General features: G+C 34.5%; 2 protein-coding genes across 2 annotated transcripts; both read left to right on the forward strand.

Moving 5' to 3' along the window:
• The first annotated feature begins 819 nt into the window (after positions 1 to 819).
• On the forward strand, positions 820 to 4,346 carry LOC123312260 (WD repeat and FYVE domain-containing protein 2). Its single transcript, XM_044896596.1, has 6 exons — positions 820 to 1,147; positions 1,198 to 1,545; positions 2,813 to 3,059; positions 3,165 to 3,354; positions 3,411 to 3,552; positions 3,955 to 4,346. Exons 1-6 carry the CDS (start codon positions 990 to 992, stop codon positions 4,088 to 4,090), a joined length of 1,221 nt encoding a protein of 406 aa, XP_044752531.1. The 5' UTR covers positions 820 to 989; the 3' UTR covers positions 4,091 to 4,346.
• Positions 4,347 to 6,127: 1,781 nt separating this feature from the next.
• On the forward strand, positions 6,128 to 12,179 carry LOC123312258 (BRCA2-interacting transcriptional repressor EMSY). The gene is made up of 5 exons (XM_044896594.1): positions 6,128 to 6,500; positions 6,555 to 6,729; positions 6,842 to 7,201; positions 7,400 to 8,586; positions 11,470 to 12,179. The coding sequence occupies exons 1-5, from the start codon at positions 6,440 to 6,442 to the stop codon at positions 11,649 to 11,651; spliced, it is 1,965 nt and encodes a 654-aa protein (XP_044752529.1). The 5' UTR covers positions 6,128 to 6,439; the 3' UTR covers positions 11,652 to 12,179.
• Positions 12,180 to 17,123: the final 4,944 nt, after the last annotated feature.

A 17,123-nucleotide genomic window follows, 5' to 3' on the forward strand; every position in this document is an offset into this window, starting at 1 on the left:
CTGTTTTATAATTGAGGGGCGCGAAATTCGAATTCTATTCCTTATGACTCTGACATCTCGCAAAATTTCATATGTCCCTCGAATTAAAATTTTAACCAGGGCCTTAAAAACACATTTGAAACACAGATGGCGCTCACATCACTTTAGTCGCTTCGTTTCCTATCTTTCTACTCTTCAATCTTTGGGCAGATTGTTTGGATCAAAATATGGCGATAGTACCTCAATAAAATATTGCTGTGGAAAAAGATAGAGGGCGTTAAAGTTGAATTTTTTTTTCGTTTTCTGCTAATAATTTCACTGTATATTTTTTCTCCGTTTTTAAGAAAAACACAATTGAACAGTTCAGAGCATCGGAAGGGGATTTGAAGTAACGATTTATTTATTTTATTTATTTATTTCGACGATAAAGCATAATTAAAAACAATGTAACATAAAAAGAATAAAATTAAATTAAATTTTCTGCGTGACCTCCTCTGTCTCCTATGCCTTTTCTAATTATTTTAATGAAGGACTTTCGATCTTCGAAGAAAATATTATTCTGTCCCCTTATAAAAAATTCAACTTTAACGCCCTCTATATTTTTCCACAGCAATATTTTATTGAGGTACATTTGGTCTTATCGCCATATTTTGGTCGAAACAATCTGCCCTTAGCCTATGTCCCAATAGTTATGAATCATCCTGTATATGGTGTATAAAGTCTCTGTAACCTTCCAGCGATCGCAGCGCTCTCTATTTTCCCCGTTTTTGAGGGCACTTTTTTATGAACTTCCTCTCTACTCTTTGATCATAGACCTCGAACCTGTTTCAAAATTTGTTTTCTGTCAAAATTAAACATACAAACAAAGAGGAACCTTCCTCTTTGATACAAATTCCAAATTCAGTCTTGTCAAATTGACATTTAAAACTGGAAACGTTGAAATACATTACTTCTATCCAAACCATTAGGAAGTCAGTGTTAATGTTAATTATGTTGATATTGTAATAGCAATGGCAGCCGAAATCAAACCAGCAACACAATCAAACGATAGATTTTGTACAACGAAAAAACCCGCCCTCTTGGCAAAATTGGAAGGGTGTACCGATGAAATTAATGCCGCAGTTTTAATTCCAGGGGAAGAGGGAGTTATCAGTGTTTCTGATGATAAGTGAGAGTACAGTGAATCGTTAGGAATTGAATCTTATTCTTTTTTTCTAGAACCGTGCGAGTATGGTTAAAAAGGGATTCTGGACAGTACTGGCCCAGTATCTGTCAGTATATGCCTAGCGGGGCAACTTCTGTATATTACACTATAGAAACAAGACAACTATTCATTGGTCAAGAAAATGGTACAGTTTCTGAGTATTCCCTGGCCTCGGATTTCAATAGAATGATGCTTATTAAGGAATATTTAGTTCATCAGGCTAGAGTCACAGACATAATTTTCTCATTACAATGTGAGTGGGTTCTTAGTGTTGGTAGAGATAAAGTTTTTTCTTTTGAATGTGCCCAAACTGGAAGAAACTTGGGCACTTTTACTTCAGAAGCATGGTGTACAGCACTTCAGTATCCTTTATATTTGTGGAGTTTATCAAGCAGTGGCGGCTCGTGGGTCTAAGCGGCAGGGGTTCACAAAATTAAAAAAGCCAATGATTTTATTGAATGAGAAAGGTTCACGAATTTACATAAGTGTTCACCATTCTGTACAGTGTTTGAAAATGAAATCCATTCTTCTTTCCTTCTTTGCAGCGAACTTATCTATAACCACATCGTTAAAATTTTGTAAATTTTCAATGAATTTTTTTTCTATAGATAGCATCGCTAGTGCCGTAAGTCTTTCTTTATTCATCGAACTTCTTGAAAAGGTCTTAATTCTCTTCAATGTTGAAAAACTTCTTTCTACTTCAGCTGTCGTCATCGGAATTGTCACAAGTAAATGGAGAAGGGAAAAAGTGGCAGAAAATATCAGTTATAGGTTATTTTCAATGATAAGTTTCAAGTTTCAACAAATTGAGAGCACCGCCAAGATTTCTTAAATCAGGTCTTCTGTAAATAATCTCTAATTCGGTTTTCAACCTGATTTTATCAAAAAATGGATATGCGTCCACTGCTGAATCTACATGCTGCATTGGAAAACGGTTTTTAAATTTGTCTGGGCAAAAAAGTAATGCCGTTCAGGTTTTGATCTACAATTTCTTTTAACGTGGAGTTTTTCTTCATAATTCAATGAATTAAAATTTTGTTTTAAATATTCCACAGCAAATTTTGTTGCATTCATAATGCAAACAATGAACGTATAATTTCTACTTCACCTAATGAATTACGTCGCGTGTCGAGGGATAAATAGTCCGAACGTGATCTCCGTAGATTTAACCGTTTGTGCACAGCGAAGTTGTGCTCCTGCTTCAGTTAAAACGGCGTACATCCCCCTCCACCCGCTCATAAAAATTGTCCAGCAATTCGACGTAAACCCCTCCTATCGTTCGCACGTGCGACCGACCTATGTGGACGGCAAGAGTAGAGAAAAGCACTGTCTTCGTCGCTGGGTCATGTTCGTATTATTCATTAATAGATACTAGGTACAAAATAATATTGTAACTTAAGAACGGTAATTTATTGGTTAGTTAAGAAGTTAAGAGAGGAAATTTGATTTTACGTTACTTTGTTTGGGGGTTCACGTGCTCATGTGCTCTCATGGCAGAGCCGCCCTTGTTATCAAGGACAGTCATTTCATATCATTGTTGACTCAAATATTTTTTATGTTTTCATATGATTGAAATCAATATTCTTGCAAGTTTATTAACACAATAATAATTTCCTTATGAAAACTTAGATTTGATACACAAAGCAAACATGCTTTTGTGGGTGATTATTCTGGCACAATTACAATGTTGAAATTGGCAAATGATGGATTATCAGTGATTACAACTTTCAAAGGACATTCTGGGTCAGTTCGTTCACTTGCATGGGATATGGAAAGAAGTATGTTATTTAGTGGTTCTTTTGACAAAACTGTGATTGTATGGGATATTGGTGGCCAACAGGGACATGCTTATGAGCTCCAGGGACATCATAATAAGGCTAGTATCATTTTCATACTATATCAAACTTTTATTACCATTTGATAATAGTGGTAATACATTCTCAATATTCCCTTTTTTTTTATTTTTGATGGCTCTCGCTAGGTTTCTGCATTATTTTATTTGAACACAACTAAACAATTGGTGAGTGCAGGTGAGGATGGTGTTATTGTCTTTTGGGAAATGGGACAAGAAAGAAAAGAAACACCTGAATGGGTCGAATCAGACTTATGTCAGTTATGTGGCCGCCCATTTTTCTGGAATCTCAGGGCTATGATGGACCAAAGACAACTAGGTATAAAAATGGGACTTCTCCTAAAAATATATATCCATGCTAACTTCTACTTATAGGTTTGAGACAACACCATTGCAGGCATTGTGGAAAAGCAGTTTGTGAAAGGTGTTCTACAGGAAAACTGACCATTCCAAGTATGGGTTTTGAATTTCCTGTCAGGGTATGTGATCCTTGTCACAATAATCTGAAGGATAAAGAGTAAGTACTATGAACAATATAGGTATATATTATATATATGGATTGAATAATGCCCTAATCAATCGAAGCAATACTTTTCATGTCATTTTATGAATCAGATAATTTTCTGGAAACTGCCATCATTTGAATGGAGTAAAATTTTGTGTACAACATATGAGTTATAAATGTTTATCCATTTGAGGAAATAAAGCTACTCGACCTTTGCGCTTGTGGGTTAAAGTTCTCATTATTAAAACATTCATTTAACTCATATAAATATCTATTTTTGCATGTATAACATTTTGAACCATAGTTTCGATAATGTTTTTACGTTTTATCATAGTTCATTAACTATTGGTATTTTACACACAATATTAAATGTCATGTTGTAAACCCTCCATGTCAATTGCTCTATTTTTACAGACGACCATCTATGGCCACATTCCATGATGCCAAACATGCTATAGTTTCAATGACTATAGACCAAACTACAAAAAAATTACTTTCTGTTGGTCAAGACCGCATTATCAAAGTATGGGATATATCACCATTGCTTTGATTCAATTGTTTCCTTTGAACACTTGAAATGTGATTCAAAATATTACATGTGCTATGATTTATGTTTGTAAAAAATTATAATGTTATATTTATATTCTAAGCCTTATAGTTTATTATATGATGCCTCATCTTGGAAAATACTAATGTCATTTTCAAAAACGAATTATTATAGAAATGATGAGTTATTTCCTTTGAGTATTTGAAATTTTTTTATGTAGCTTCCATGAATAGGAATATTAAAGTGGAATCAATTCTCATTGTTTAGTGTTTTTATTGGAAAATCCGCTATTTTGTAGGTAGAGCAAGGAGAAACTATTTGAGAATTGTGTTGAATGTCATTCTTTTTTCACACTCTTTTTGAAAAATATTGCAAACTGATATTCTTCAACATTTTTAGTTACACCGAATTTCAAACCCTCATCTATTAATTTTTGAGACCTATTTTCGAATTTCATGGGAGAGGTGAAAATCAGTCTTTCTATTTCTGATGGTTATGAATAAATACAGAATAAAAATTCATTAATTTTTAACTATTAATTAACTATTTAACGTCCGGTTTCATAATCAAATTCGAAGTGCCTTCATAGACGTCGAAAAAGCCTTTGATCAGATACACCGAGATAATTTTGGCATATAATGAAAAACGAAGATACCCTATGCATATAATAAGTGTCATACAAAAATCTGTATTTGAACACAAAAATTATTATTGGCACAAGTCGAGAAATGAGAAAGAATCAAGAAGTCAAACAAGGATGTACTATATCTCCCACTCTATTTAATATACATGACCTTGTGAGAAAATGGAAGAAGAATGATGCACCTGCTAGAATAAGGATTGGGCCTCATGTTTTTCTGAAGGCGATGTTATTTGCCGATGACAAGGTAATAATTCAGAACAGAGAAGACAAATTTCAACTCGCTGTCCACTTACTCAACTTGCTGTCTGCAGAATATAATCTGGAAATTTCTTTGGAGAAAACAAAGACTATGGCGTTCCTGGGGAAGGATCCTATTAGAACAGAAATTGTGATCAGTGATCACATTCTAGAGCAGGTATCACATTTTAGATATTTAGAATGCGATACCACACATGAACAAGATAAAGATGTCAGCAACAAAGATAACAACTATCAAAGAATTTGTGGAACCATCAGAAGAACACTAAAAGAAAAGACCTCAAAAGAAACACAAATAAAATTTTATGATGGCTATCCCCTCGCTACTATAAGGGTCGGACACTTGGGCGCCGAGAAAACAACTACAGGCAACTGGAAACATCTGAAAGTTTTTAAGAGCGGTGAAAGGCTGTACAGTGTACACGTTTAGATCATATAAGAAGCGACGATATCAGACGAAAAAAAATTTCTACTGATTTTTATAACTAATGAACGATAAATTGCGTTGCAATGTCCTTCCTATATTTGGTAGAGAATTTAACGCTCTACAAAAAAGTTCTGATGTCATTTTTCGATAAATGAACTCAGTCGAAAGTTATTCGATGTCGAAGTTCAATTTAGCCGTTTTTCTGAATGATTTGCCAAAATATTGTGTTGAGTCAGAGTTAACTCTATAATCTTTGGAGTCAGACTAGGGAAATACGTTTTTTCCATTTCTCTGCAATAATTCAGATAACAAATGATCTACGATCGTATTAGGATCTATTTCAGTAATCATTCTCAAAGTTTTGTATAGGTGATTTTTGGTGAAACGATTTTATTTGACCAGTTCTATCTTGTGTTAAAAAAAGCCCCACCTTTAAAACACCCTGTACATGGGCCCCCTGTCTAACACTGATACGGGGCCCAACTAGAGCAAGCTACGCCACTGTGTGTAATTAATTTAATTGTATTTTGTACTCGTTTTTTTTGTTTCAAAGGTTCATTCATGGAAATATACTTTTACATCCGTGGAAATAATGACCTCAAAATACAATTTTTTCAAATACAAAAATTAAAAAAAAAAACAAAAGAGAGGAAATCACAGAAGTGTATAATTTCATCATAGAATAAAGTTTATTGACATTCAAACAAAATATTTTAAATAGTTGGCGCGGTTGATTAGATTGATGATTGCCAAACTTCATAATTATATTCTTTCAAAATAAATTAAATGGGAATCTTTTACCTAGAAAGACATTTCTGCCATTGATTTCTACTTTTTGAAATTTCTTCAAGATATTTGTATACAAACGTAAGGTTGCTTGACAGTTTTGTGGAAAGTAGTTAATTTGATTTAGAGGAGATAACCTACAAAAAAGTATCTGTCATCACTGTATAAAACAAATGAATTCTTCAATTTTATCATGAATTAATTTATTGCTTAGAGAATAGTGCACTGACCTTTTAATATGTGGCCGTTATTGCTTGATATGACAAAGGATGAATCTTTACAAAGCTTGAGAAATTTAGGTAAATTTGATTCAACTACCAAGTATTACAATTTGAATGGCTTTTACATTACAGAATTGGAAGCGTATTCCCATTTAGTTTCTGCATTGAGAGCTCAAGGTCCTCTCAATTCGGATAAACGAAAATTATTAAGAGAAACTAGTACTGTTTTGAATATATCGCAGGAAAGGCATAAAGCTGAAATCAGAAGGGCATTAACTGATGAGAAACTAACAACGATTGCATATCAGTAAGAGCTGAAATAGTATTTTCATTTAATATTTCGGTGTTAGAACTAGAAGATTACGTAAATCTTTTTTTTTTAATTCTTGCTGTGAAATAACCTTAATTAACCATTTTAGTGTGAACGCTCAAAATGAATATAGCAATGATTGGGCACAAGAAGGACGTAGAGTGATACCTTTAATGCCAAGGATGGCACCACAAACAGCTTTTTCAGCTATAGCTGATGAAGTGGCTGAAAATGCTGATCAGAATAATAAACAGTTGCCACTACCAGCTAATACAGAAAGGAAACGGTCAATGATTGTTCAGTCCAATCAGAATATATCTGGGGAATGCAATAAGGGCAGTTCATTCAGAGTTAATGAACAACCCAAACCTGAAGATGTAAGAAAGAGGAAATTTTCTGAAAATAGTAGTTTAGCTCAACATCTTCTTGGTCCATCTAATAAAATGAGTAAAATACAGCAGATATATAGGTGAGGAATGAAAAATGAGAATAAAAGTGATCAGTTTATTGATTTGGTGATGATAAGTTACGTTATCTTGTAGGTGGGATAATTTTTCATCAACTATGTGTACAATTCTGTTATGTCCTTCAGTTTGGCTTATTTAATGAAGACTTTTTTTACTGAAATACTTGTTTAATTAACTCACATAAATATTTTGCATTACAGGCAGAAAACGAAATCCAAGGCGAAAGAACAGTTTGCAAAAGTTAAAATGGAACAAGACCAACAAGAAGTGTTTCAAAATAAAACTCCACATTCAGTTTCGACTCAAAAACAACAAATGGTGAAAATTCCAATGAATCCTAGTATTCCTTCAGCAAATGGATCCAAAATCAATATCCTTCAGAATGTTAATTTGCAACAGCAAAGTCCCATTATATCTGAAGAACAAACGGAACAAATTCAGGATGCCAGTAACGCTAGTTTGACCACATTCAATGAAACAAATCGTATAACATCTCCTCCTTTCAACATAAATGAGAATATTAATAACAGATTGAAATTTCTGACTAAATCAAACAACATAATGTTTAAGTCTTTGAATACCTCATCTGGAATGAATGTGGACTTACAAAAAACCCTTAAAATGTGCCCTTCAAGAAAACCAATAGCAAAAACTGTTCCCACTACGAATCAAAAGCTGATTGTTGTATCCAATGCTCAGACAATGCCTAATAGTAGTATTCTCCAAAGAACACTGACTATTCCTTTTGTGAAGAATATATCTGTGAAAAATTTTGATAAATTTAAAATTGTTAGCACATCTGGCACTCCAGTGACAATAGCGAATACAACTGTAAATGCAAATAGTTTTAACTCAGTTAAGCATAAAGTAGTGACAGTGAGAACAAGTAATCCTATTAACACTGGAAAGAAAGTGCTTCCATTGACACAACTACAAATGTTGAATAAAGGTAGCATCAAGGTACTTCCTCTTGGAGGAAAAATTGTTGGTAAAACTACCACATCATCGATACCTTCTTCAATGTACATTATGAATTCAATGCACAATAAAACTCTTAATAACTTACCAATTACTAAGGTAATGGACAACACCGATAATACTCAAATAGTACCTTCAAATATAAATTCTGAAGCATCAGGTTCAAATTGCTCTAGAGATATAGAAAAACTTAAAGAGCCCATGAAAAATACTTCAATAACTAATAAAACAAATGCAGTCCCTGCAGAAGATGATTATGATACTAAGATAGACGAGTTCCATATACAGACAGTTCCCTTGATTTCTGAAGATACTGTGGTGGAAGTAAAATCAGAGGAAATGAAAATCAATGAAATATGCCAAACTATTGAAGTGGATAAAAGTGGAGTTGTGTGTCTTCCCCAAATTGGTGAGTATTTTGCATAACATATTATTTGATTGAGAAAAAAAAAAGAAAAATTCCCAGTTGGAAAAGGTGAAAAGAGGATAATAATATTTTGAGCTTTAAAGCGGAGTACAGATATAATATCGAAAGAATGAAATCTTGGATGAGACTAAAGTATTCATTTGTATCCACAACACAATAGTTTATAAAAGCTGCTTTCAAGTCAGGTGCGCGATACCTTTTGGCTTGATGCACTAGAGCTTTACGCCCACGGGAACACGCGAAAACGAAAACTGTCTAATTGAACTTACCTACTTTCTCAATCAGCGAATACAGTGAACTCAATATTGAGTACAGGATGGGCAAAATTCGATGGGATAGAATGGCATCTCTATAACCGTTAGAGCTAGGGAAAAATGGATGACACGTTTCCGACCTCGATTTTCAAAAAAATATTAATGGGCAAAACCGCATACCTCTATTTTCTTTTGTTTTCAACTTATAAGTGAAAACTCATTTTTTGGCTCTTTGTACTGGTGCCTCTATTTCGTAGAGTATCAGTGTTATAAAAAAACAAATATTATTCTACAGACACTTTTTTATGCAGTGGCGTTGTCAAAGATTTTTTTCAGTCCACCACTCCAGTTATATAGTAGTAACTTTCATTTTTTTAAATATAAACTATGTTATTTTTATATATTCCAGTCCCATATTTTTTCTGATTCAGAATATATATAATGTAAGTCGTATCTCTAATAAATTGTTCTTCCAAAAAAAAAATCACAAAGAAGTTTGGTCAAGTTGGCAGGTCATTTTCATTGATAATATGATAATGACTTTATGCTCTTATGTTGTGTCAGGTGATGAGAGATTTTGGAGATCACTTTCATTCTGAATATTCGAGAAGATGCTCGGGAAATGAGGAAATTATGAGAATTTCCATGACTACTTCATATTTACCAATTAACCTATACTAGTAGTGGCACAGCCTTATTTGTGAAGGTGTTTGAAAAGGGTGTGGTACTGGTATTTAGATTATCTACTAGTTGAAAAGGTTTCGGAACGCATTCAGTTGAATCCAGGTTTATAACATTTCCTGCTTGAATATTGAATAGAAACAAGACTAAGTAACTCTTCCTTCGAAGTGGATCCGAAGATCGGTAGATTGAATCTTTCAGTATTCGTTTAGTGGTAAATATTCAATTATTCAATACACTGGCTTCGACCCAAGGGGTTTGCAAGCGCCAGAAGCACGGCGTTTAATGAAAACTCCGATAACCTTCTCCGTTTCTCTATGTAAACAAACAACTGAGTACTAACTCTAGTTACAAAAATTGACACCAAGTGGTCTGGTGGTGCACGGTAGACTATTTTAAGCAGAAAAAATTATCCATTTGCGCATATTCTGAAATGTAGAACTCTATTTGATAAATGTTGGTTTTTTTGTGGAGCATAAAATTCCCAAATTCCTCTTTCATAACATCAAATGAAATTCGTTCGAAATATCCCCATACCTGACGGGCAAACATTTTCTAAAGAGTAGCCCGAAATTCCGACGAGTACCAATGCCCCACAAACAGAAACATCTACAGAACTTTTTTACGGATTTTGAATCTATGTCCTTTGAACGGAATAATATTTGAAAAAATTTCGTTTTTAACTCCTTTTTTTCGGAATATAAGGGAGCGCATAACAAGAGCGCTTGTTATCCTGTGTCCATAGTTGAACTATGAGAATAATTAATATGATATACATATACTCAAGTAGTGGTGAAGCACAACCCACCACATTAAACATTCCATGACTTCGAACAAGTGATAAATTTTCAATCATTATTTTTTCTGCCTCTTTATTGGCAATCAGAAAACATTGAACAATCTATGAGCCAATTTGATGGCTGATACAATTAATTATTGTACAGGTGGGCAAATCTCATTGTCTACTGAGGGAATCTCAAGAAATATAGCAGATAGAAGAAAACGAATGACACATTGCCGAGCTCTTTTACAGAAAAACAAAGGATGGTGAAAACCGCAGCCTCCTACGATTCTTCGTTTTTGAGTTACTAGCAAAAAAATGATATCTTGCTTGACCCTTTGGAAAAGTACCAAATTTTTCTTTGGAGTTACAGATCTGAAATTTTAAACTTCCACAGGACTTTTTTTACGTAGAATCCACTGACGAGCTCAAAATATTTTTTCATTTCGAATAATTTGGCGAACTTTCGTTTTTCTAAATGTTTTTATTGAATTTATTCTTTTGAATTGGAAAAAATCTTCGGTCAGTAGCTTCTACGTATGAAAGTGCTTGAGAAGGTTTAAGTTTCAGATCTGTAACTTTAAAGACAAAAAAGTTATGATAACTTTTCGAAATCGTCAAAATCTCAATTTTTGTTCACAATTCAAAATCTAGAGATGATAGACCGGTTCTGTTTTCAGATTTGGATTAGTCGGGAAAAACGAGCTCCAGAATGTGTCATCCGTTTTCTTCTAGCTGCTATAGTTCTCGAGATCACCTCAATAGGCAACACATTTTGCCTACCATGTATATGTGTTAAGGTAATAATATCCTGTTGCAAGGGGATTGTAGCAGTAGATTCGAATGTCCTTCCTTGTGATGCTTGGTGTGGTTTCCTTTGATAACATCATTCACATAATATGGCATTTTAAGATCTTTGTGTAGTGTTCGGTTTTAGATATACCAAGGCGTTTTGCCTTTGCTATTGCTCTGAGTACTTAGATTATGCTCTTGGATAATTATAATTGCGGAAAAATTTCACAGTAGAGAAAACTACCTGATGATCCTCTATTTTTCTATTCATGGCATTGGGCTACTTATTTGTAGTAATTGTAGAAACTTGAAACGTTTCTTCCTTTATGGTTTTAAAACAACTGAGTTTTCTTGCAGATTGCTACATTTCAGATGGGGAGATAGTGGAAACTGAATTAAGAATTTGTCCAGAAAGAATGGAACAGGAAATAAAAGGTAGTACAAATGAAAGCAGTAGGATAGAAAATTTTAGAGGTGATCAGTTGAGCTCAACAGATTATAGACAAGAAAATGAAGATATCGTTTATGTTGATAACTGACATTTATTTATTTTAATTTAAATTTGTATTATTTTTGTATAAAAGTACTTCTTAACTCACAACTGTTATATTTGTTATATTTTGAATTTGCACTGGTTAAAAAAATCTACCGAATCATGCAACTCTATAAAATATATGATACATCCTTAAATACTGCTTCTTTTGTAAATATTAACAAGACATCACTCCAAAATATTTTTACTTCATTTTGTTGCAAAATTATAAAATGTGATTGATAAAATGAATTTTTTATCGATAATTGAAATAGATCTGGAAAAATTCAAATTCCGTAGTGTATAGAGTGAAACTTACATACTTGATTTTGGTATCTTTTGAATACTGGAATTTTATATTTTTGTATTATCTGAACAATATATTTACGGTGATCTGTCAGAATATAAAAAGAATTTTAATGTTCCTGCCCTGTGATTGATTTGAATATTATTGTATTCATTTTCTTGTGAACATTTGTAGTAAATATAAAGTATGAACTATAATTTTTTTATTACAGTTCAGTTATCCACTTTATTCGTTTCTCATTTTCAATCCATATTTTTGTTTTGTGAAATATACTGGCTCTTTATAACTTATCGCAGTTGCTTTTAAATTATTCCGTGCAGCTTTCGAACTAAAAATTACTGAATTTCAAAATTGATGCCCACATCGGTGTTTTAACAATTTATGAAGACCCTGTGTGATTTCTTCGTACTAGTACAGTGGAATAAATTACGGAGTGAAATTTTAATTTTGGGAAAGTCATCATTGGAAGTTTTTTCGCAGGAGTCCTTTCAATTCAATTGAGGATTATAAGTTCTTCAGAAAAAATTCAAGAAACATTGTTTAAACAATGTTTTGGGTGATGCCTTGTTAGTATGAAAAAACCTTATTTTTCCTTGAATCAATTCATTACAATGAAAGGAAGTATTTTTTCAAGTTTATCAAATGACTGGAAAGAATATTTAAAGTTTGAATTTGATGGAACTTTGCTCAATATTTTAGTTTTTTACGTTGGAAATGATATCTAGTAAATTATTTATTGAAACTGATACATATATGTAAATTTGAAGATTTTATTATAAATATGAAAAGAGAATTTTTATAGTAAAAAATAAAATGAATGGAAAATATTCAACTTCATTCTTCCTTTTCGTCGAATTCTCCAACTTTCAGAAAAAAATTAATTTTTAGAATTGACTGACAGTTGACTTAGAAGTGATTGATTTTGACTCGGGAAAACAAACATTTTCGATTCATATGGTTTTTAAACATTAATTTGATTTACTTATCATATCAAATCCTGAGTACGGCCTATAACAGCGATGGATGCAGCGTTCTTGTTTGCGTTCAGCGGAGCGTGGAATACAAGTCCAAGTCAGTTTGTGTTTTAACAGCGTTGTGTTATGGGAGCAAGATGTCGTTTGAAGAAATAATGCTGCACTCGTCGCAAAACGCTGTAGTGAGTCGGGCCGCAAAATGCTCGCTCTAAAGCACAGTATTACGAGCGTTACACACCACGCCTTAAGCCGCGTACACATCTGAGCAAAACATCCGAATGAGCACATCGCGCCGAATGAGCATTCTGATGTGGACGGACAAATCATACCGCACCGAACGTACTCATGTTGCGCGGAGCCGATCCGCAAAATGTCGGTCCATCAAAGAAAATTCGTGCTCAGTGTGGACGAGTTTAGTTGACATATTTTCCTCGAACCGAACGCACACATTTAAATATAGATTTCTCGCAAGAAACGTGTTTGAATTCAATAAAATAGTATGAAAACCGCCCAATTTTGTCGCCCTCACTCTGAATGTCGTGCAAAAAAAGTGCTGTTGAGGCTACGGTCTCGACTTCTATGTAGATATAATTGAGAAGACCATCTAGTACGCCGTCGTCTCTTCTTCTTTAGCAACTCGTACAGAATTATGAAAGAGGCACTAACTAGCACAACCCAAGTTTTCCATCCTTAGAACATAGAATACATAGATTGTTCCCTTTTTTTTAAGTTTTCAGTTCGTAAGCACTGAACTGACATATCGGTTGGAGCGGCTCCGAACACATGCTCATGTTGTTCGTGCGTCGGAAAGAAAAAATTGTCCGCATAAACGCTCATTCGGTGCGGCGTGCTCATTCGGCTATTTTGCTCAGATGTATACGCGCCTTTACCCTTAATATACGCCTGAGCAAAATAGCCGAATGAGCACGCCGCACCGAATGAGCGTTTATGCGGGCAATTTTTCTTTCCGACGCACGAACAGCATGAGCATGTGTTCGCAGCCGCTCCAACCGATGTGTCAGTTCAGTGCTTACGAACGTAAACGATGGAAACTTAGAAAAAAAGGAATCATTCTATGTTCTAAGGATGGAAAACTTGGGTTGTGCTAGTGCCTCTTTCATAATTCTATACGAGTTGCTAAAGAAGAAGAGACGACGTCGTACTAGATGGTCTTCAAAATTATATCTACAAAGAAGTCGAGACCGTATAGCCTCAACAGCACTTTTTAATCGCACGACATTCAAAGTGAGGGCGGCAAAATTGGGCGATTTTCATACTATTTTATTAAATTCAAACATGTTTCTTGCGAGAAATTCATATTTAAATGTGTGCGTTCGGTTCGAGGAAAAGATTTCAACTAAACCCGTCCACACTGAGCACGAATTTTCTTTGATGGACCGACAAATTGCGGATCGGCTCCGCGCAACATGAGCGCGTTCGGTGCGGTGTGTTTTGTCCGTCCACATCTGAATGCTCATGCGGCGCGATGTGCTCATTCGGCTGTTTTGCTCAGATGTGTACGCGGCTTTATAGATTGCTGAACGCTGAACATGTAATTCTTAAGCCGCGTACACATCTGAGCAAAACAGCCGAATGAGCACATCGCGCCGAATGAGCATTCAGATGTGGACGGACAAAACACACCGCACCGAACGCGCTCATGTTGCGCGGAGCCGATCCGCAATTTGTCGGTCCATCAAAGAAAATTCGTGCTCGGTGTGGACGGGTTTAGTTGACATGTTTCCTCGAACCGAACGAGCACATTTAAATATGAATTTCTCGCAAGAAACGTGATTGAATTTAATGAAATAGTATGAAAACCGCCCCATTTTGTCGCCCTCACTCTGAATGTCGTGCAAAAAAAATGTGCTGTTGAGGCTACGGTCTCGACTTCTTTGTAGATATAATTGTGAAGACCATCTAGTACGCCGTCGCCTCTTCTTCTTTAGCAACTCGTACAGAATTATGAAAGAGGCACTAGCACAACACACACAAGTGTGCATCAACACAAGTGCACAAGTTTTTCATCCTTAGAACATAGAATGATTCCTTTTTTCTAAGTTTTCAGTTCGTAAGCACTGAACTGACACATCCGTTGGAGCGGCTCCGAACACATGCTCATGCTGTTCCGTGCGTCGGAAAGAAAAATTGTCCGCATAAACGCTCATTCGGTGCGGCGTGCTCATTCGGCTATTTTGCTCAGATGTATACGCGCCTTTACATCCATCCACACCTGCCATAGCGACCTGTGCGGTCTATTTCTTGGAACATTATAGATACATAGATTTATGTTCCTTAGAACATAAATTTATGGTGGACCACAAAATTACTCTAGTTGTTCAAAAATCTGGGTGTTGAGATTTTTGGCAATTACTTAAAAGTGGACTGTTACCAAATGATTGAGTTGGAGATGGTAAAATAAAATCTTTATTGTATATCAAACACGTCACATAATAAATAGACACTCGCATGAAGTAAAATTATATACAACATCTAAACAGAGTGAACCTATTTACAATTATTGAGAAGATATTGAGAGAATTTGAGAGTAATGTTTCAATGAGAAAATCAACGTTGTATTTGCTTGAGAGAAAGAGCAGGTTGAGTGAATATCATGTATCGAGTAATAAGATCAATTATTATGTGTTTGATAAGAATTGAGAGAATGGAGATAGATTTACATCAAAACGTGTTTATGTATTTTGAGTTGCATAATAATTGAGCTTGATAGTTATGAATTGATGTGAGTGTTATCATGCAAGCACAACGTTTACAGTGATAGAGTTTACGATTTCATAAACTGTCTCGCTATCAGAAAAACAGAAGGTTGCAGTGACAACTTGAGAAGTGAGAGATATGTAATGTAGTGAGACAGGTGTAATGAGACAGAATGAGAGAGATGATTACCAACGCTTACAGGAATAGCAAATCTATTAGAAAAGCAGAAGGTGTTTTATGAGAGTACATAAATTGAGGTGAGTTGTGTTACAAATGTAATGTAGAGAGATGATTACCAACGCTTACAGGAATAGCAAATCTATTAGAAAAGCAGAAGGTGTTTTATGAGAGTACATAAATTGAGGTGAATCGTGTAACAAATGTAATGTAGAGAGATGAAATATTGTAAACGTAGAAAGAATTAATGAATAGTATTCATAATTGAGATGAGACAAGAAGAGCAGTTCATAACGTTAGAGAATAGAAATAAAGTATCATAAGTTTCAGGTAATAGAGACATGCAAAAGTTTATAATAAATTATACTAATTGAGTTGAAATCAGATTGGACCTCCTCGAGCATTATCACAAACCAGTCTGTCCAATAGAGTTGATAGAGTGTATTCCATTATTCAGAGTTCTGAGTGTAGTGAGATGGATCTCGATCTGGTCTATGAGAAGCCTTCGAAGTGTCCAACTTGAGCGTAGAGGTACCTGAAACTTAAGAGGCCTGAGAAGTCTGATCGTAAGAGGTGTAAAGTTAATCTGAGGTGACATGTATACAAAATGAGAGTGAATACAAGTATATAAGCTTCTAATAGAGTGGTGTGAAATGTGAACTTGGTGCTAAAATTAGAGAAATTAAAATGTGAGTTGTTTTCGAGATGATGTGATTTTAAGCGAATGGAATATCGATGCATTTTGAGGAGGTTGAAGCAGTTAGGTACATTGAGCACGTGATTGATTGAGAGATTTGGAGAAAATTGAGAAAATATACATGCAAATATGATAGAGAGATGTAGAGCAGAATATTTCAAATGTAATTGTGAGAAAATGCATAGCGATGGAGTGAATGTTGAAAGGAAAATTATGTAGAATGATATTCTAACGTGACACATGCAAAAAATGATTACATTTTTTGTTGAGTGAAAAAGTACTGTACCTTTTTGAGATGTTGATCGATAGATAATTATAATATAAAATAATATTATTAGATTTGAGCTGACTGAGAAAGTTGAGAGTGCACTAAAAAATCACGTTAAGAATTTAGACCAAGTTCCAATTCACTTGAGCGAACGAAGAATCTAAAGAGAATGAATTAAATTGAGCAGATTCAACAGGTTCCACCGGTTTTTTTGAACAGCTGATTGACAGCGATTTAAAGGTTACGTTCACAGAAGCATGTAACGATAAACGTAGTCACTGAGTTGCTAAAGATGAGCATCGAGTGGTAGAGTTGGGTTAAAAATTCCTCCAATTTTT

This window comes from Coccinella septempunctata, chromosome 4, assembly GCF_907165205.1.
Source record: "Coccinella septempunctata chromosome 4, icCocSept1.1, whole genome shotgun sequence".
NCBI lineage: Eukaryota > Metazoa > Arthropoda > Insecta > Coleoptera > Coccinellidae > Coccinella > Coccinella septempunctata.

What these genes read in the sequence shown, in the direction of transcription:
- LOC123312260 (XM_044896596.1), top strand. Translation starts at nt 990, where the DNA reads ATGGCAGCCGAAATCAAACCAGCAACACAATCAAACGATAGATTTTGT. An exon ending in ATCAGTGTTTCTGATGATAA is followed by an intron (nt 1,148 to 1,197) that starts GTGAGAGTACAG and finishes CTTTTTTTCTAG; the next exon opens with AACCGTGCGAGTATGGTTAA. An exon ending in GCATGGTGTACAGCACTTCA is followed by an intron (nt 1,546 to 2,812) that starts GTATCCTTTATA and finishes ATGAAAACTTAG; the next exon opens with ATTTGATACACAAAGCAAAC.
- LOC123312258 (XM_044896594.1), top strand. Translation starts at nt 6,440, where the DNA reads ATGTGGCCGTTATTGCTTGATATGACAAAGGATGAATCTTTACAAAGC. An exon ending in ACAAAGCTTGAGAAATTTAG is followed by an intron (nt 6,501 to 6,554) that starts GTAAATTTGATT and finishes TTTACATTACAG; the next exon opens with AATTGGAAGCGTATTCCCAT. An exon ending in CTAACAACGATTGCATATCA is followed by an intron (nt 6,730 to 6,841) that starts GTAAGAGCTGAA and finishes TAACCATTTTAG; the next exon opens with TGTGAACGCTCAAAATGAAT.